At 42.4% G+C, this 20,770-nt stretch overlaps 1 protein-coding gene and 1 long non-coding RNA gene across 13 annotated transcripts in view; one reads left to right on the plus strand and one right to left on the minus strand.

Annotated features, from left to right (window-relative positions):
* COL14A1 (collagen type XIV alpha 1 chain) overlaps positions 1-17,633 on the plus strand; it is a 127,143-nt gene extending 109,510 nt beyond the window's left edge. For 6 of the 12 annotated variants that reach the window (XM_065054335.1, XM_065054333.1, XM_065054339.1 and 3 more), the window contains 8 exons: positions 110-163; positions 1,100-1,171; positions 2,999-3,034; positions 3,481-3,547; positions 4,044-4,232; positions 13,931-14,008; positions 14,961-15,116; positions 16,706-17,633. In XM_065054335.1, coding sequence (XP_064910407.1) covers positions 110-163; positions 1,100-1,171; positions 2,999-3,034; positions 3,481-3,547; positions 4,044-4,232; positions 13,931-14,008; positions 14,961-15,116; positions 16,706-17,031 — 978 coding nt within the window. In that variant the 3' untranslated portion in view covers positions 17,032-17,633. Of the gene's footprint in view, positions 1-109; positions 164-1,099; positions 1,172-2,998; positions 3,035-3,480; positions 3,548-4,043; positions 4,233-13,930; positions 14,009-14,960; positions 15,117-16,152; positions 16,187-16,705 lie in introns of all 12 variants that reach the window. The other 6 variants (XM_065054336.1, XM_065054337.1, XM_065054342.1 and 3 more) reach the window with 3 other exon arrangements.
* A 1,346-nt stretch (positions 17,634-18,979) lies between these two features.
* Positions 18,980-19,853, minus strand: LOC135578695 (uncharacterized). The gene is made up of 2 exons (XR_010470765.1): positions 19,720-19,853; positions 18,980-19,137 (listed from the first exon to the last, which is right to left on the minus strand). It is a non-coding gene; the product is annotated as an uncharacterized LOC135578695 (long non-coding RNA).
* Positions 19,854-20,770: the final 917 nt, after the last annotated feature.

Consider the following 20,770-nt stretch of genomic DNA (forward strand, 5'->3'; position numbering starts at 1 on the left):
TAATTTAATTAAAAGCAGAGGAAAAAAGAAAGACTTCTAGATGAAACAGAACAGATTCACAAAGTAGATATAAAAAGCCAGTAAAACTGCATATATTTCTCTCTTATAGGGCCTTCCTGGCAAAGATGGACCCACAGGCCCACAAGGACCTCCGGGCCCAATGGTGAGTATTGCCCATGGAATTAATTACTGTAAAAATCAGCAAGATTTAGAGGGATTGTAGATCATGGTTGTCTAGGCTTCAGTAGATAGACCAAGGCCAAGGGTTCCCCTTGGAAGTGCAAATTCTCATGACGCATAAGGGTTGGCAGAGAACTGCTCGTCCAGTGTCATTTCTTTCAACTCTTAATTAACTCAAGAAAAAATTTCTCCCTTGGGAAGGAGAGACAGTTGTTCCATCATTAGACTGATAGCTTGTTCTTAGTCAAGTAACTGCACTATATAAAAGGTATTAGGGCTCTTAACTGTTGAAAGAAGACACTTTCTTTTTTATTTTTTTTGTTAGAAATTCAAATCAGTTTTGTTAATTGAAGTAAACTGCCAAGTTTCGCTTGGTCTGGAGGCCGGCAGTGAGTGCAGGTATTCAGATGCTCTCGTGAAGCAATCAAGAGACACGGCAGAGGCCACATTCAGCCTTCAAAGCGAGACGTGACGCCTCCAAAATCTGTCTCATCCTTCTCAAATAGGGCAGTAGAGCAAGGTTAATGCCTTCTTGATAGATTAAAGAAGTCAGGTGAAACTGCTGATGGTATTGAGTATTCTACAAGCAATCCTGTTCTTTGTACAAAGAACTTTTTTGAGTCATCACCCCAAAACATGGTAGTAACATCACAGGATTTAGTCTTGTAGACCAGCAGTCCTATTTCAGAAAACAAGCTACACAAGTCCTTTTTTCTCAAGAGCTTTTTTCAGAGCTGTGCTTTCGATGCTCTTTTCCCTGCAACATACATTTCTTAGTCCTCTCTCTCAGCATCTCTGATCTTTGGCAGAACTGTCTGCTTTGTGCGCTTCCTCTCCATCACAGTTATTTCTCTCATCAGGATCCATGGATGCTGATTGTCCTCACCACTAAGTATTTTCTTTCTCTTTTTCCATGTAGGGCATACCTGGTGCTCCAGGTGTTCCAGGTGTTACTGGGAGCCAGGGGCCACAAGGTGATGTTGGAGCTCCTGTGAGTAAAATTAATTAATATTGCAGTATTTGCTATTGTGTGTTGTTTCCTGTTCCTGGCTTCACTATTTTACAGAGCTCCTCAATAGCTTGGGATCTGTTTGAAGTTAGTGCTTAACCAAAACATGTTATTGGTCTTTCTTTGTTCATTCTTCATAATTAAATTCATTTGTTATTCTTACATACGGCGTTTGCAATACGGGATTAGAGAGTCAAACCACAAGACTAAAACGCAGAAGTTAAAAACATAACAGTATGTGAATTTGTAGTCTGTGTGTAATTACTTTCTCCTTTTTTCCCTTGCACTTCAAGTACCACTCAGGAATCTGAAGTATCCATTTATTAACCTGAATATTTCCAAAATAGTATTCTGATTTTCACACTGTGAAAATATTGCATGAATAAAAAACTGCTTTCATGGTTACTCTGGATTTACATCGGAGCAGCTGACTAATGATCAAGTCTTTTTCTATAATGTTACTATAAATTTGACCATCAGTTTCATTGAGTGGAAAATTACACCCTCTATACCGAAAAATAAGTATTAGAAAACTCTAATACTAAGTTTGTCTTTCAGATATTATTTTCTTTCTTATAAAAAAACCCCAACAGTTTAGCTAGAAGAAAGGAATACAACTATAAAATGGGTGTGTAAATTATGTAAAAGAGAAGATTTGCAGGGGACCTCTTTTTCACTGTAGCAGTTCAGATAATATTGTGTATTCACTTTTTAACATTTGACCACTGAGTTAATTATAAAGTCTGCTCAGTGTTTTTCCAGTGAATGTTCTATTTCATTTTTAAAGGCATCTGAGTATGACAGTGTGTACTTCTGACATAATTTGTAGAATATTCTTTTTTTTAAATTCAGTTTGCTTTGGAGCTATAGTCCAATGCAAGCATTTTTATTTAGTTAAGTTGAAATGAATTGACTGATAATATATAAGCAAAGATAATAACCTAATGCCCAGTTCTGCATAGTTTCTAAGTGTAATCATGCAATCTACTAATGAGATTTGGTGAGCTATGGAACTTATTACTATCAATGTATAACATGCTGACTAGTCAGTTCCTGTCCAAACACATGTTCCAGATATTGAACTAAATTTTCTAGAGCATAGATATTCCTGTGGGTCATGTAAGACCTCTGCTGTGAATATTTAGACTCTAGAAGTTCTGAAGAAACAGCTAGGAGGGTGAAAAAATATTCATTTCAACAACTGTCTTTCCCAAAAGGTAAAGTAATAGAAAAGAGGTCTAAAAATGATCTCGTGGGAGCTGTTTCTTTCCCAGAATAGAATAAGCTGTGCATCAGTGAGATGGTTAGCTCTTCGAGCATATCTTTGCTCACTTCAGGAGTTCCTGAGAGTTGTCCAGCCTGCCCCAAAATCCTCCAGTGGTGAAGCTGTAATTGCCCCAGACAACTTGTTCCTAGTGGGTGCAGAGCCTTGGTGCAGCAAATGCTGCAAATTTCAGACCAATACTTTGTCACACACCAGCCTTGTCTTCTTCAGTGACAATTAGACCCATTTCAGCCAGGTGAAATGCTGTGTGGCATGCCCTTGCTGCCATTTTAAACAAGAGTATTCAGTACATGACAAACCCCTGAGAAAGTCATTGTCTCCATGTAGTTGCCAAAGGTGAACATTTTGTTGAGTACTGAAATGGAAAAGGTATATTCATTATTGTCACAGACCCTCCTGAAACCTTGCTCCTTGATTGTTTTTTCTCCTTTTACTGTGATGTTGCAAGGGAGACAATGCTTAGGGGTTAAAAATCTTGAGCTAGAAAAAAATGATAATTCATTTTGTATTGAATCTTTCCATAGGGTCCTCCTGGAGCTAAGGGTGAAAGGGGTGAGCGGGTAAGTCTATGTTTGTGTTAGCCACCATTTTTTTTGTGGTCTGGCCTTCTGTCTCATAAAAAGCTTTCTGTCTGATAAAAAGCTTTCTCCAACTATTTGTTTCCCTGTGTTTACAGGCACAATAGTTTTCTCTGTGCAATCAGGCAAACTTTCCCTCTTTTCCAGACAGTGTTTTATGTATAGCTACATTAATGGTTTGAAGGTGATAAGTAAGGGGCATTAGGCATGTCCCCAAATCTCTCATTAGGGTTATCTTCTCAGACCCCTGTTTGCTGGCTAAAAACACCCACGGAAACCAGGGAAACCCCAAAACTTCTTTGGCTTTTTTCTCATCTGTGAGGGTATAATCTCTCAGGGGTAATGAATGTCCTTCATTACTCTAAGCATTTTCAAGAGAAAAATGATTCAAAGCAATGTGTTCTGATGCTGCTGCTGTTATTATCCAGGGTGATCTCCAGTCCCAAGCCATGGTGCGTGCTGTTGCTCGGCAAGTGTGTGAACAACTCATCCAGGGTATGTACATCAATAGTTCATATGCTTCTATCTCTAGAATGGATCTTTTCTTGCCACAATTGCTTACAAATATGATGCTTCTCAGAGCATTCAAGGGTATCAATTAATTTTAGGCTAGACAGTCAGGATTTATGTTCCAACTCAATTCATGTTCAAATGGATTTATGTCCAATTAGAGCTGATTAGCATCAGGCATCTAAAAAAAAGTCTGAATTGTTTCCAGTCTATTATAGTACCCAGAAGCTTCTGCTGTGACAATTTTAAATTTTTATAGACATAAAAAAAATCAAAGCAAGGAAATAATATTATACACAATAGTTCTTCCCCTTTTCTGTGTACTGCCTAAACCACTGTTTTCCCATAGACAAGCACACAACTTCATATTATCAAAGCATGACAGACCACAGCCTTGAGGACCTGCCAGTGCTCTGTTCAAACTTAGCTGAACCGGATTCTCCACTACAACTTGAGAATGGGGACATTTTTTTCCTGACAGGTCATATGGCAAGATATAACTCAATTCTGAACCAGATTCCAAGCCAGTCTGTCTCAACACGAACCATCGCAGGACCTCCTGGTGAGCCAGGTCGGCCAGGGGCTCCAGGGCCACAGGGTGAACAAGGATCACCGGGCATGCAAGGGTTTCCAGGAAGCCCTGGGCAACCAGGAAGACCAGGAGAAAGAGGTAGGCTTCATACTTCACATGTACAAAAATATATCTCCCTTTCCTGCTACATTCTGATGGCTTTTGTCTCCTGTCTAAATGTGAGAACAACCGTTTTCTCACTAATTGATTGGTGAGCTCAACACAGACCATAGCGAAAGCTCTGGAGACTCTGTCATGAAGGTAATATAGGCTTTGCTGAGTGTGATTTGGTAGCATCAGACAGAGGTTTAATGCCTAAATTGCTGAAGACTGGTGGCATCTTATTGGGCACATCCCATCACATCATGCTCTCATCTTAGTAGGACTCTGAAGTGATTTGGAAATCTAATGTATAAGCAAAGGAGCTTCTGAAGAAAGTCAGCTGCAAAACTGGTATGTCCATGTTGGGGAAAGACTGAGCATTTCTGCCAAACTTGAAATATGTCTGTCTGAATATTTCTAAATTATGATCATTTGAAAGGAGCAAGGTTGATAATAAGAGGGAAAAAAAATCTTCGTTTATGAGGGGTTGAGAGGATCAAGGAGAGGAAATTATGAAGTCAGAGAGAAGTAATACAATTAACTCTTCATTTGCAATCATTCTCTACTGTATTCTTACATGTAGGCTAGATCCCTTTCCCCTTTCCTCCACCAGTATTGTCTAATAAAGAAACAAACTCCATACTTTGATTTACTCTCTCTCTGTGCAACCCTGGCAATCTTCGGTGTACCGGAGTAGCACTAACCTCACAGAGGTAGGACTGAGTAGATCTGTGATTGTGCAAGTGCTTTGAAGAGCATCACAAGAGGAACTGACCAAAAACCCAAGAGACAAATGTGATATTCAAGAGCGGTGAATTGGTGTTGCTGTTAATGAACTGCTATGAAGCCTGTTCAGTTCAGGAGCTCAATGGTTCCAGTTCACAGTAGCTGTGATGACCAGAGTTAAAGCACTGTTTTCAAAAGAAAGCCTTTGAGTGAAACTGTGAGTCTGTGGGTTCTTCGTTCTCCTCAAGACTATAATTCCAATTACCTTCTTGAAAAGAGAGGCAAGGTTTAGGGTACTGGCCTCTCAGTCATGCTGCTGCCTGCTCCAGCTGAGTAAAGACCAGAAAGAAGGAGGAATGAGGGAGCAGGAGGCAACTAGGAAAGAAAATCAGAAGACAAAGCAAATGGTGACCTGGAGAGACTAAATGCAGATTTCAGGGCAGTTGCTTCCATAGTAATGTTGGTGTATTTTAAATGGCTTCTCAGGCAGGGACTTTTTAAGCACACGGGATATTTCACTGGGACTTCAGGAATGCAGGAACCAAAATGCCAGGCTACGAAAAGGGAAACCTGTTTAGCATTTAGCGTGTATTTTGCATCATATTTGTTGTGCTGAGGGCCAGACCTGCATGTTATACTACTATGAAATCAGAGTGATTAGATACAGTCATTTAAATGAAACATGATGTAGGTTAACGCACTGCTGATATTATTAATATCTGGGGATCAACATTGGTAAAAGAGTGAGTACAGAAAGGGTAAAAACACATTAAAAATATTACTCTTTTCCAATCTATATAGATAACTGATGTTGAAGGGACTGATTTTGGCAGATAGTGCTTGTGAGGAGATTCATTCTTGGTAGAGAGCAAGATCTTATCGAGCATACTTCAAGGATTGTAATCAGTCAGCCAGAGCTCTCTGCAGCTTTTCATAAAATGTGATGCCAAATGTTGGGAGTGTTTTACAGTATTTTATAGCTTAAAATGAGATTGTTTAAGAATCAAGAGTCCATGTGTAAACTTAAAGACAAAATAACTGGCTAGTTTATTTGGTGTGAAAACGGATTTTAGTATGCTAATGTAACTGGAGCCTGGCAGAGAAGGATGAGGAAGAAGCTCATTCAGAAAGTAGATAAGAATATAGAATAATTTATTAGTCCTTAAGGATTTAATTTCTTCAGAAACAACTGAAATTTTAGACTGATGTGTGCTTAATGTAGTAGCAGATTATTCAGCAGAAAGATACTTTTTGAGTTGTACAGACCCTTGGGATGTTTCAGAATCAATTTCTAAGGAATCGCTCTAACTTAACCCCAAAATGCATTAATGATAAGTAAAATTTACATTTACCAGCTTCTTATGCTTATGGAGATCGCCTGGAAGTTTCTTGTGCATTCCCAGTTCTCTCTTGATTCCTAATTACACATCATACAGTCAAACAGCAGACTAAAATACTCTGCTTCTGGATGGCAGGGGTTTGAGTTTCTGGTGACTACAGAGGGGAGGATAAATGGACTCAGGCCCCATCCCTTGCTCTGTTCCAGAACATTGTTTGTATTTAACTTGTTCAGCAAGTCACGTGTGTAGTCCTATCCTGAAGACTTCCAGCCAGCCACTTGAAAGTCTTTATGAACAATGTGTTTATTTTTGCTGATATCATCAGCATTTTGGTTGTATATGAAATCAATTTAGTGTTCAAAAGCAGTGCCAGATTAGAAGAAAGTCAGCCTCCACCTTTAAATACAGAAAATACACTGCAACAGAGAAGCAGTGTCCATAGAGCATAGTAAAAGCAATAGACACTAAAAGGAAAAAAATACCTTTTGTTTATCTTGTAGAGTGTTGGTTTGTTGTTTTTTTTTTTAACCTAAGAGTTCAAACTATTGAGATGGCTGCAAGAACTTGTTAGAGCCTCTGAACTGAGTGGCAAGGTGCTGGTAGAAAGAAGACAAAAGAGCAGGGGCACGCTAGGTGTTTCCTCCTGCCCTCCACCCATCAATCCCAGCCTGTGAGAGGGGGAAACTTCTGCAAAGCAGCGTGTAGAACTGGTTGGCAATCATACACCAAAGAGCTTTACTGGAAAATGTCAGCAGTGGGAGATCTTCACATCAGTGAACCTCGCTGCTAACTTGCTTGGCCAAGAGCTTCTTTCTCCTTGCGGACCTTGTCACTCTGCCAAACATTAGGCAGATGTTTTGGAAGGAGGTTTGGACTGGGACTGTGTCCTGGAGTTGTGCTCAAAACCTCCACTTGAACTTCTAGGTCCAGGGTGTCCCATTCCTGGGTGTATCCTCTCGCTAGTAACACACTGAGCTGGTCCTTCCAAGAAAGACTCACCTCTGTGAGAAAGGAGAAATCATTCTCTTGACACAATCAGTTCTCAGTGGCTGTTGCCAGCTCAGATCTATCTTTTTGCCAGTGTAGACACAAGTGAATGGATTAGGATCACACTAAGGCATTTGTTGTTTAGTTTTCCTAGTTGATTATTCTTTTAGCTGTACACTGTGGGGTCTTATCACTTGTATTTTTTTAATGATGTGGAAAAAAAAATCATCTCTGTCAATCTCAATATTTGCTAGCAGTCTGAGCGTTTTATTGGTGCCCCAACAAGCCATTTGAATTGAACCGGTGATTTAAAGATTAAGGAGGCCACATTATGTTATCAGTTCTCTATAGTACATAACCCCAGATAAATACTAGAATTCTGCTCTTACATACTTGTGTAAATAAACACTGATTATTCACAGCACTCATCTCTATTTTTATTTTAACTAGTTCACAGCACTGGTTTCTATTTTTATTTCAGCTAGTTCAAACATCTTTTGTTTTGTTTCTATGTTTATGAACTGGGACTTAAATAACTAGTGTCTGGCTCCTCAGTGCTGAGAAAGTAGTTGGAGTACTGCAGAATTTTTTTCCAATTATTTTTATAATATATGGGTAGTTTTCTCAACTTTAAGGAAAAATGTAAAAGTGATAGTAAAGCTTGTGCCGAGGCACCACTAGATTTCACATGCTGTGAAAGTGCAGTTATTCTTCTGCTGGGTGGACTTCTGCTCTCATGCTGTGTCCTGAAGTGATGCACAAAGCTTATGGCTACTCCCTCCATCCCATTGTGATTAAAATACAATAAATACCTAAGCTGTCACCGGGAAAATCACTATTCTCAAGTACAACTTCATCTATATTTGCTTCCTGGCTTCATATGGAAGAGTTAGTTAAATATTGGTTAGCAAAAGCCACATGTTTACAGCTCTGATGGAAAAATTTCAGTGGAATTACATGGAACTTTAGCCAGTTGAGTCAACTAACAATCACCCTGTGTTATTATACAGTATGGTTAAAAGTGAACATCTTTGAAAGAAGACATTTTTGGTAGCTGTTTAATTTTTCTTAATTGCAAAATGCAGTTCTCCTCAAAGGATGGTATTCTGTTAAAGACAAAAATAGATAAGCAAAACCAAAGATTTCCTTTTGTGCACAAACCATGGACATTTGATTTTCTTTGCTAGACAATGTGTTTGTGATCTTGATTTTGTTTTTAATAACTGATGCTACCAGAGGTATCTTTAGCAGAGCATTGGAAATAATTGATTTCAGTTGCTTGTGATCTCCATGGGGTTGAACCCAAGCCATTGCTTATTTTGGATGGGGACAAGACATAAAAAAGTGGTTAGTGTGGAGGGGGAGAGACAGTTTGATGTCGTTGCTGAAGTATGTCTGGAGCACAAGTATGAAAACACTAGAATCTGAAGCCACTCTAACTCAAATGATAGATGTGATGCACACTTTTATCCCTGAGAGTGATTAACCATTGAGGCAACTTGGAGAGCGATGCCTTGACTTTCTCTCAGTTGTGCTCTAATGAAATGCAAAGGTGACCTTGACAGAAAGTGAAATGGGTGAATTTTGAATTTTCCGTGGTTTACAGGAGGAGCCATTAACGATGACCAAAAGGTCTGGGAATCTGTTAAGTTACTCTCATTAAAGAGCTTTGGTGGAAAGTCCATTAGGGAAGCTCACAAAGTGCTTGATTTTAACTCGTGAGTTTTGCCTTAGGAGTAGGGTATCCTTGCTTCGGTGTTTGTTTTCTTTCACTTGGGTAAACTTTACTGGATATTAAACTGAAAGAAACCTGAAGCAGACTTGTATCTTGGCCTGCAGTATGTTTGCATTAGGAACTTGATATCCATGTGATTTCAAAGGTTAGCCCTGCGCAAGAGCTTCAGAACTTGTTCCAGAATGAACATTTTATTCTTAGACTGAGTAGATTTGTTCCATATTTATCATTTCTTACTGGAGTTTATTCTGTGAACATCACGTATGGGCATGTGTTCTTGTGTGTGTAAAGAATAATAATTGAGCACATGGCAAGCTGTGATTTGAAAACTTCAGGGCAATTGCCTTTGAAGACACCATGTAATGTTGTTGTACAGTAGGATAAGCAGTGGTCCATCATGGGCCAGTCTTCTTATGATCAAAGCAATGCACACGGACAGACTTTGCCTTTTGCAAATGGCAAATATTTGTTTACAGGACACGTAGAGGCAATTTAGATACGTTTACCTTGTGAGAAGGTCGGCAGCAGAAGTAGAGAACTGCAACAGAGTTGTTTGAAGCAAGCCAGGGCTAAGGAAATTTCAGGTACCTGGAATGCAGGCCGAGAGGTTTGCCTGAGCAATTTGTCTTCAAAATGGGTGGAATTCAGTTGTTGATCACAGATGACGTGGATTTTTGGCAGGTTCCCTCAGGAATATAAATGTAGGTTAGAGCATATATCTGCCATGTAGGACTGCTCCCTACATACCCTGTGCAATGCAATCATTCATCAAAGGTTCTGGATAGCACTTCTGACTGAAACTGCAGTCTCTGCTAACCAAACCCTGCACTGCAAACAGGAGGTTCAGACTCAGTTTTGGAACGCAGTCTCTGAGAACAGGAATCCCACGTATTGCATTGCTAAGAATCCCAGAAGAAAAGATGCCAGCAAATTTCCAGATGCTGGAGTTTGAACACTTAAAGACCCATTGACCTTCAGTGAGATTTAGGAGCTAGGGCTACCAAGGCTATGGATATTAAATTCCTGAAACTTACCTTTTGGACACTTTATAATCTGGAAGTCTAAAACAGTCTCAAGGCTACAGCTTTAACAACCTGGTCACATTGCTTTTACTATACTTGTAGTTTGGCCGGGGGCTGCTTATTATCTACTGGCAAAAGGCTGGCAGGAACTAATTCAGTTGTAAGAGAAAGCAGTGGTTTACAAGCAACACAGAAAGTAAGAAGATTAGGTGTGAAGGGGTTTTGATGGAAATGATGGAGGTGCTAACTCCTCTCCAGCCTTTCTCCAGTGGTTAAAGGTTAGAGCAGGCAATCTAACTTCAGGCAGCTTAAAGCTGCGTTCCTTTCCTACCTACTACCACCAATGGGAAGAAGGTCTTGTGGTTCAGTTTGATGAATATATTCCTCTGTGTGTTGGATATTAGATCTTGGAATAAGGTCTGAAACGAGGCCTGCCTCTCCCTGATAAATCTTTGAGCAGTTAGGCTAGAGAGCCGTTCTTGATCTTTTTGGCCCAATGCATCCTTGTACTCAGCACTGGTGAGGATGCACCTCGAAACCTGTGTTCAGTTTTGGGCCTCTCACTACAGGAAAGACATTGAGGTGCTGGAGAGAGTTCAGAGAAGGACAATGAAGCTGATAAAGGGTCTGGGGCATGAGTTTCGTGTGAAGCAGCTGAGGGTACTGGGGCTGTTCAGCCTGGAGAAAAGGAGGCTGAGGGGAGACCTTATCGCTGTCTGCAGCTACCTGAAAGGAGGTTGTAGCATGGAGGGCGTTGATCTTCAAGGTAACAAGTGATAGGACAAGAGGAAATGGCCTCATGCTGTGCCAGGGGAGGTACAGATTAGATATTAGGAAAAAATTCTTCACGGAAAGGGTTGTCAGGCATTGGAACAGGCTGCCCAGGGAAGTGGTGGAGTCACCATCCCTGGAGGTGTTTAAAAGATGTGTAGATGTGGTGCTTAGGGACATGGTTTATTGGTGGACTTGGCAGTGTTAGGTTAGTGGTTGGACCTGATGATCTTCAATGTCTTTTCCAAACTAAATGATGCTGTGATTCTATCCTGAGGTGGTAGCCTGAACCACTGAGTAGGGGGAGAACATAGAGTCGTGTATCCGAGCCACCTCATCAAGATTGTCTAAACTTAAACATCCAGGATTTCTGGATTTCAGCTGTATGCCATCATCTAAAAATCTGCAGAGCCTGCACGTGGGACAGAAGAGGTGGGTCTCAGCATGGCAGAGCCACTTTGTGCTGATATCTGCACTTTTTTATTTAATTGTGACCCTTTTAGCACTCCAGGTTCTGTAACCTGCCCCAAACGCCTGGCTCTCTTCAGGTGCTCCAGACTGAGTGTCAGTGCTTAACTGGGTGATGCACATCAGATGTGGCTCCACTCTGGTGCCAAGCCCAAATGCCCTTTGAAAAGCTGGCTTCGTGGCAGCTCTTTTGGTCTTGAGACTTGTGGTTGCAGATCATTTTGAGAATTTCACCAGAGATTTTAAACAGTGGAGGAGGTACTTGCTTTGCTTCGAATGTCATAGTAAGCACAGGTGAGAGTATTAAACCAGCAAAGCAGAACCTAGGGATCCTTCAGAAGAATTTCATGCCCTTGAATATCACTGTGATCAATAAGTCAGTGTGTCAGTCATGGGATAACAAGCTTATGCTCGTGATACAAGCAAGAATTTGCCAATAAGCTGAGGGGGGTGATTCAGCAACTGAAGAATTCTGGTAATCAAATCAACAGGTTTTAGAGGCATGAGCTGGAGTCTCCAGGTGAGAGCACATTCTGTGTTCCCACACTGGTCAAAGGCACATCTAGTAACACTGCTAACATGGGCTGACATCGATAGGAAGGAATGTTAGAAGGAACTGATGCACCACTGTTGTCATCAAATGACTAAAGGGTCAGGACAACCAAACAGAAAGACTTCACTTTTAGTAGTAATTATATAAATATTGCATTATCCATAAATTCAGGGATGAGGGGTACAAGGCCTTGTTGTGTCTTGCCCAGTGTCCTCTGGAAGGAGAAGTAAGAAGACACCTGCTGTTTGCAAAACACTGGTATGAACATCACCCAGATTATCACACCTGCTCTCTTCTGACACTTCCTGCTAATGTATTTTGGCCATGGTATTTCTTCTCTTGGTGGCCAAGTCTCTCCTGTTAAACACAGTGTTACTAGAAATGCTTGGAAAGCTTTGGCAACACCCTAATGGGAAATGTTGTGGAAGTAGCTGTGGTTGTATAATTTCTCGATGAGAAAATAATTGATCACCAAAAGAAATTGGAAAAAAAAAAAGAGCCCTAAACTTGTGCAATCAAAGGAAATATAAAGTACAAAAGGGAAACAAAAAATACCACAACTATGCCAGGACAGTGGCAAAAAAGCTTTCTGGAGGTAAGAGAAAGAGCTCATCATGCTTTGGTTAAAAGCGCTGTGCTCAGTATGGAGTTACTGGTGGCCGTGGTGCAGCCTGGGTTTTCCACATGGTTGGGCTACACGATATAGTGCCCTGGACGCCTCCTGTTCTGTAGAAGACCTAGAATTCCTCAGCATTACCGAATCCCCTGTAACTCAGCAGACTCTTATTTAATAAACTTGGTGGGAGCAATTCTTGGTCAGTGATGGGTTTTAATTACAATTTTTTCTGCAGTTAGACTTTATTCTTACTTATTTACTTCCATCAGAATTAGCTTATGAAGGAAAAAAGAAAATCCTCTATGGCTCCTTGCAAAAAGCAGGTGTCCTCCAGGTGTTGTTCCCTAGGAGGTAACACTTACCTGAGCAGGAGGGAAAGAAGGAGGCCAGTCAGTTGAAACTGTAGATATTGCTCCATCAAGGGCAGCAGCTGTTTTCTTTCTACTTTGTTGTTACGGATGTGCTCTATATTGGCTTTGACTCTGAAAGTGCAAAAGCTCTGAAGGGGTGAGGGCAATTACGAGAGCTGGGAGGTCTGAAAAATGGGGGGAAAGTCCCACAAACCAGCCTGGATTTGGTGTTTTTGAACCATCCAAATCAAACACAGACTTTGTGAGAGTTTCCAAGTTGCCAGTGGAAACTCAGGGTCTGGAATTTGTAGTTTTGACACCTACTCTAGTTCGGCACCGTTTATTGTGATCGCTGCGTATAGAAAGTGTTTTTATAGGGTGCCACAGTGGCAGTGCAGACAGAGGTGGAAAGGTGGAAGAAGGTGATGCCTTCTGGATTACTAGATCTGTGATCTCCATGGATCAGACCCAGTGATAGAAACTGAGGACCATGAGCAAGTGCAGGAGCACAACTCAACAGCTGCGCATCGGTTTTGTGATCAGGAAACTCTTAGGCTGGGCTTTGTTTGAGGGGACAGATTTTGACTGTGCTGAAACTCCTTTCTTGCCTTCTAGCAGGACTCTGCAATAACTCACCGTAACTCTCTCCATTTGTCTGCAGAACCATCTTAAGCTGAACCACTCTTCAGTGGGTGAATGTTGGAAGACAAATTGGCTGTTGCATTAAAAATTTGACTTTTCTAGGCCACAGAGTAATTTATAGGCAGCTTTGTGAGGCTTTGAGGATTCTTCTGCCTTAGGATGGTTGTACCCTGGTATAGTCCAGAGGCAGCTTTCCAGCAGGAAGCACAGCCTGGAAACTGGCTGATGCCTCTGCATACCACCTCGGTGAAACCACCGCGGCAGCAGGAATGTTTAAGACCCCAGGAATGCCATGTTTCCCGTGAGAAGCTGTTGGGGAAGGGAGGGAAAAAGAACCAAATAATTCTTTCTTTTTACCTCTTTCTTTCTCTGCCATCTGTTTCTAGGTGAAAAATAGCATATGGAACTATAATCCTCGTTAAATAACAAAAACACTGCACGCAGTTTGGTTCAAAATGTGACTCTGATGAGTACTATTTCCTTAGGTTTACCAGGTGAGAAAGGAGAGAAAGGCAATCCAGGTGTTGGAACACAAGGACCCCGAGGCCCACCGGGATCTACAGGTAAAGTTGTGGTGTTTGAGGTGCCTGGGTTAGGCCATTCCGACCCATGTGGAAAGCCACAGGGCTCCATCCTCTGCTTCTGAGCCTTAAGCAGCAGAAGAGTTGGTGGTTTAGGCACCTGAACTGTCATGTTCTTACTCTGTAATACAACATTGTGATGTGCCACGTGATGGTGTCATCAGTCACACAAGTATTTTCCTTTTCCCTGTGATAAACCCTTTTTTTAAAAAATATTATAATTATTATTTTCAGAGATGGAGTCTGAAAGGGGAAAAAATTAATCTGGATTAATTGCATTTGTTTTCTCATTGACTTAAGGCGATACCTAACTGTGACTCGACAGAGAAATGTAGAATAACTAGGCACATTAATCACAGGGATTTAGATCTAGCTCCTGAAAAAGCATAGAGGCTGAGATCCAGGTCCTGTTGAAACAGGTGTGAAATTGGATTGCCTTCCCTGGGGTTTCCTGGCCATGGGAGCACAGGTGCTGGGGCGCAGCATCGCCCAGAGGGGGTGAACACAGAGCTGCGCAGGACCGTCCTGCCCGGGAAACTGCCCTTCTGAACGTCTGACGCTTGGTGAAACATTTGCTTGGTATAAATTCCTGGCTAAACGCTGTCTCTGGCAAGGCAGATGAAGCAGTGGCCAGAGAGGGGGCTCGTCAGGAGTGGGTTCCTGCTCTCTGGCTGCTGCTTGGTCTTCCTTGCCAAGGAAAGCTTCAGCCCTTCCCTCAGCTCATGCCGACCAGCTCCCCGCCTCTGCTGTCTCCTGGAGGTGTTGGTAGCACACACGGCCATGTTTTCCAGCCCTGGAGAAGAGGTGGCCTCAGCTCCCTGCTTTCATGAAGGGGCTTGGAATACATGACCTTTGAAGGTCCCTTCCAACCCAAACTATTCTGTGATTCTATGAAAGACACAACTCAGGTGTTTCGTCTCGCCCTTCTACGCAGGACCTCCCGGAGAAAGTCGAACTGGCAGCCCAGGGCCACCAGGATCTCCAGGCCCTCGAGGTCCCGCTGGTCACACAGGTCCCCCGGGCTCCCAGGGTCCCTCTGGCCCGCCCGGCTACTGCGACCCGTCCTCCTGCGCGGGGTACGGCATGGGAGGTGAGTACAGCATGGGAGGTGAGTAGGGGGAGCCGATCGCGGGGTCAGGGGGGCATTTTCCAACAGCCAAAGTGAGATGGAGGCTACCGGTGAACCTTGCACTAAAACGTGGTAGAATCATAGAATGTCCTGAGTTGGAAAGGATCCACCAGGATCATCGAGTCCAACTCCTGTCCCTGCACAGGACAACCCCACAGTTCACCCCATGTGTCTGAGGGTGGTGTCCAGTCTCTTCTTGAACACTGTCAGGCTTGGGTCTGTGACACCTCCCTGGGGAGCCTGTTCCAGTGCTCCAGCACCCTCTGGGTGAAGAGCCTTTTCCTAATGTCCAACCTAAACCTCCCTTGGTAGGTCCCTAAAAATGTGTTTGTCCAATGGTGCTGTATTTGATGGGACTGCAGCGTGAGGAGAAGGTGACCCCAGGCTGGTGACCAAGGGGAATCTCCCATCTCTTGTGGCCTGTAAAACGGATCCCACGTAGTGGGTTTTTGTCCTTTATGTGTTTGTGTAGTTAGGACCCTGCTCCATCTCCATGTCTGTGTGTTGAACCCCCGCCTCTAATGTGTGTGACAGCTGAGTTTTTACATTTTTAGTTTTCCAAATGTTTTTTCGCTCGGGTTCCCCTCCCGTGTGCCTCGGAATGGCATGAGAGCATGACCCTTACTAAACCCCTGGTCGAGTGACCTGACACAGGGATGCACGTGTCTGTCATTAACCAGCGAAGCAACCTGGAGAAAATGATTCTTTCTACGTCTTCTCTGTATCCTCCTACTTTCCCGTCTCGTAGCACGGAGAGGCCACGGGAGGAAGTTAACACAATCGCCAAAAATCATGTCCCCCAACCTAAAATTGAAATTTATTAGCGAACCACTGGTTACTACAGATGTTACACATGAGACGTATTTGTTTGATGTTTACGGTTTAATCTACCCCGGAGCTGATTTGTATGTTTTACTCACCTGAATGTTTTTGTTGTCGTCTCTTCCTGTCCTTTCCTCCTCCCTTTCCCTCCCCGCTGTTGGATTCCTGTTTGAAGGCCCCATCCCTTACAATGGCTACCAGTCCCGAAGGTGAGAGGCCCAGGCTGGGTCAGGAAGGTCAGAGGTGGATGCTGAACTGCTCTGTGCTTTCCATCAACGACACTGACTACCACTAATGAACTCACTCGCTGCTGGACATGCACTTAGCTGCCTTGCCACGCTCAAAAAGTCTCGCCTGACCCATTTTGCCTGTTAATCACGTATTTTAGACCGTAATTGGGATAAGCTAAAGCAGGCAGGTGGCGCAGTGTGTAAGCGCAGGATTACAACTGGCCATTTGACAAATTCTGGTGGTGGTTTCCAACTAACTTGGCTGTCTGTTGGTGGGTTTCCAATCGCTCCAGCTTATTAATTTTGTTAAATGTTTCCACTGTTCCTTTGTGTGAATAAAAGATGTGTATTTAAAGATGATATATATATATATACACTCACACATTATATATAAATATATCTATATATGAAATGTCAATTTCCTAATGAGTGCTTTAATTTTCTGCCCCCCTCCTCCTGTGTTAACCGTATGAATACTCTTGGTGGTGGTGGGTTAAGGTGGATACGGTGAGCCAACCGATCAAGACATCCCCGTAGTGCAGTTGCCACATAACTCCTACCAAATCTATGACCCCGAGGACATGTATGATGGTGAGCAAGAGCCGTACGTGGTTCACGGGTCCTACCCCTTACCAGCCCCGTACTCCCAGTCCTCCTACCCATCACCTCATATCGCTCAACCAGAGTTCACTCCTGTTCGAGAAGAGATGGAAGCCGCTGAGCTGAGATCCCCGGGAATCAGTCGCTTCACGAGGAGGATCGCCAAACGGAGCCTCAAGACTCCAGCGCACGACAGGGCGAATGGAAAAAAACCCTCTTGGTGAACTGTTTAAAAAAGGGAAATATTGTATGTGCGTCTCTGTGTGGCCTTTTGTCCAGGTGCTGAACCTGTCCCAGAAGATGTTTACAGGCTCTTGTATTAAAGGAGAAAAAAGTGTACATGGCCAGTTGACACAACAAATCATGGTAATTATCTTGCATGCCAGAAACTTAGTATGTTAGTGGGTTGGTGCTAGATGATGATGATGAAAGGTCACCTGTAGATCTTTCTCTGGAGTTCTGTTCCGTGCACTATTCCAACTGTATCTAAAAAAAAAAAGCATCCGCTAGTTGGTGTATGTAGAACCCTTCGGAAAAGTTCATGTTTTGTTATCCATGTGTTTCCAGTTGATTATGTTCTGTTGGTTTTGGATGAATCGCTTTACTGAGTTAACCCAACTGCATTCACCAGAGAACAATGTGTAATCAGGTTTCCTTGAACCCAGCTATTACCCTTTTGCAAAGTCTTATGTTAACAGAATTTTTTTTTAACCCAGATGATATAAATACGCAAGAATTTTCTGTGGGAGCACACTGATAATTTATTGTGAACCTCTTTCATTTCTGTCTTGTATGCAAATAAAACTGGCAAGCTTTTATATGGTAATTCTGTATTTGATTGATTTTTACCTTAGAACAATTGTATAGATCTACAGGGGACAGAATGTAAAGAGAAGAAAATGCATTTTGATTTTTCAACGCTTTTGGGCAACTGTTTTATTTTAAATTATATAGACACTTCCTATAAACAATATTTAGCCTGATTTTTAAAATTATACATGGACAAGTGGAGAGAGGACCCAAGAGAGGGAGGTGGTTGTACCACCTGTGGATCGCAGATTTTGTATATTGACGTGCCACAGTCCCAGGACCAGCTCAGATCAGCTGATGATGAGAGGATGAGAAAAACCCAGCCCAGCTGCAAGCACCAGGTGATGTTAAACTAAATCAGGTAAATGATAAAGTGACTTGTGAACAGTTTTGAACAGCACGGTGGAGACTAAGCATCAAAAGAGGATTTAAAGACTTAGACATGGAGCACTTTTAATTCAGCCCTATAATCCAGTCCTATAATCCCAGAACCTTCTTTCCGCTCGCCCAAACTGGGTTCGCTCTGTTTGTCAGGAAAGACCTCTCAGCTCACCAGGACAAACTGGTACCATTGCTGTGGAATCTCCAATTATCTGGCCTAGAATTCAGCCTGATGGGTCATACGAACCATTTACACACATGCTCACGTGGGTCCCAGGGCCGTTCCTGCTGAGGTGCTGTGTAACTCTTTTCCTGTTACTTCTCTCGCCCCCTAACTCCCACCACTGCCTTGGAGAAAGGTGAGAAAAGTTGCTGAAAATGTGAGTTGAATGTCATTTCCTTACTTGGACTTGCATTTAAAGTAAAGAAGGTAGAAAAGTATAACAATTTACAGACTTAAAGCAGCCTAACCCCAGTTCACAGAATACCGAGGCACCAAGTGATGACTGTGTGTGCTGGCACACACTGCTGCCAGCCAGAGATGTTATTAAAATTAGATGTAGATTATGGCTGCATCCTGTGATTAATTTACCTGCCTGCTCTGGGCTGTGCACACCCACCTCACCTTTCCCTCTCCCCGGCTGTCACTCTCCCACTCAGGTGTTGTACTGACACCTTCTTGTCTTCTCCATGATGCATCAAATTGTAGCTCCTGTGGAAGTGACGCTGAGGTGGCCACTGACGGAAAATAATCAAAAAATCAAGCAATTCTGCCGCTGTTGTCTCAGAAAGACTTGGAGCCTCGTGTTACAGTTCATAATTAATTTACACCCCAGCCTGTGCTATATCCAAATGCCAAGTTCCCGTGGGACCGGGCAGAGCAGCAGCGTAAAACCAGGGATGGCGGGAGGACAACACAGACATGCACTTCAAAATGAGGCAATTGGTGGAATGTTCGTTACAATTTTAAAACCATTTCTATACTAAAGAACAAACTTTAATTGCACAAGTTAATTTGCTTTAACTTCACATTCATACTTACGGTTACTGGCACCCCGCTAACCAGAATGCTTCATCTGTCGTTGATTGTCTGGTCACTTGCTGGGTATGCCTGGGTTATAAAAAGTCACTGGTGGGCACTACTACCAAGTGATAAAAATATTATTCAGGATTTGTATGTTCGCCAAAAAAAAGTAAGACACAGACACATATGGTCAACATTTTCTCCAAGATTCAGTCTCCAAATAAAAAGGAGTGTCTTGTATTTTTCCAGACTGCATAAGAAGCTCAGGTTGCTGACTGTGAAGTATTTAACATGAGGAACAGCTGATGCCACCCAGATCTTGCCAATCGAGTGTATGTACTTTGTGTGCCCTTACACAACAAAGAGCATTTACTTTAACATATTGCTTTTTAAAATACATTTACTAGTGAACTAAATGTGGTTACTGACTTGGAAATGAAGTCTGAGTGTTCACTAGAAAAGAACATTTCCTGGGATAAGCCCATCTGAATGCTGCAGAAACGCCTGGTACCAAACCATTATTTCACATAATGAAATATATGACTACAAATAAAACAATCTTTTTCTTTCTATGTGATGCTTGTAAAAAATGAATATAGAAAACACAAACTTTCCTCACCAAACATTGTAAAATTTGGCAGGTAACACATCAGCATCTTCTACTGTACATAAAACAATCAGTGCTTCATTTACTTACACAACTTTGGTTTGAGGGTTATCTGTGCAAAAGAGCTGTAATGAACTTCAGGGAAGCAATTTGCAAAATCAAAATAACTTTTAAGACTTATTTTGCATCATTCAACACTTAAGTTCACTTTCCTCATTTCATTTTCATACTAAAACTATTGCTGCTTTGTTCTTTAGTACGTTTTTTTAAGTAAGGAAGGCATGTTTCTGTGACTTGAATCAAAATCAGATTTGCGCTTAAGAGGGGGAAAAAAAGGAAACTATGAACTAGGGATTCAGCAGCTACAAAGTAGAGAAGAGTCAACCCTGGTGGTGTCACTTAGCACTCCGGAGATTTAAGTGCAGAGCGAATAACAAGAGTGAAGAACAGGAAGATTATTACAAACCAGTTGTTCTCATTCTGTCCGTTCCTTGCCTACGCTCCTTACACAGTGCCTGGAAGTTCCTTTCCCACCACCATGGTTTGCAGATGGTGTCACCTCTGAAATCCACGCTGTCCTTGCTGCTCTGCAGTATCCCAGCAGAACGTTCTGTTGGAACTGAAATGTGGCTTCTCCAGCATCCAAGCAGCTGCAGACACTGTGAAACGCTGCAGGTTTCCTCCCTGTAGCCAACACACCCTCTTATAGCATAAACCCATTTCCCCTGGCTCCGCTTGCAGGGCTGCAAGCACACCCCGCGGCACTCCCGATCAAAAGATGGCCAGAGCTTCAGCATGAAAAATTATGGTCAGCGACCAAATACTTCTTTGGTTGTAATGAACAGGCTAAACTGTCGGCAAAGCACGTTGTGCAGAAAAATGCTTTCTAGAAGATTGCAGAAGACTGTGAGATAAACTCCCACAAGACACAAAAAAATGACCCTCCCAAATCTCATCACCTCCTCATTCTTCCAAGATGCATCTTTTAATACTGTTATCTTATCTCTAACAGGACTACACTCTGCACGCACGCCCACCTGGTACGTGCAACTGCTTTCTCTGGAGAGCTGTGGTTTTTTTAATGTAATTTGGCTCTGGAAGAAGTTTGATTTTACTTACCACCACCACAGCAACTTCAGTG

The sequence above is a fragment of the Columba livia genome, chromosome 2 (assembly GCF_036013475.1).
Source record: "Columba livia isolate bColLiv1 breed racing homer chromosome 2, bColLiv1.pat.W.v2, whole genome shotgun sequence".
Lineage (NCBI taxonomy): Eukaryota > Metazoa > Chordata > Aves > Columbiformes > Columbidae > Columba > Columba livia.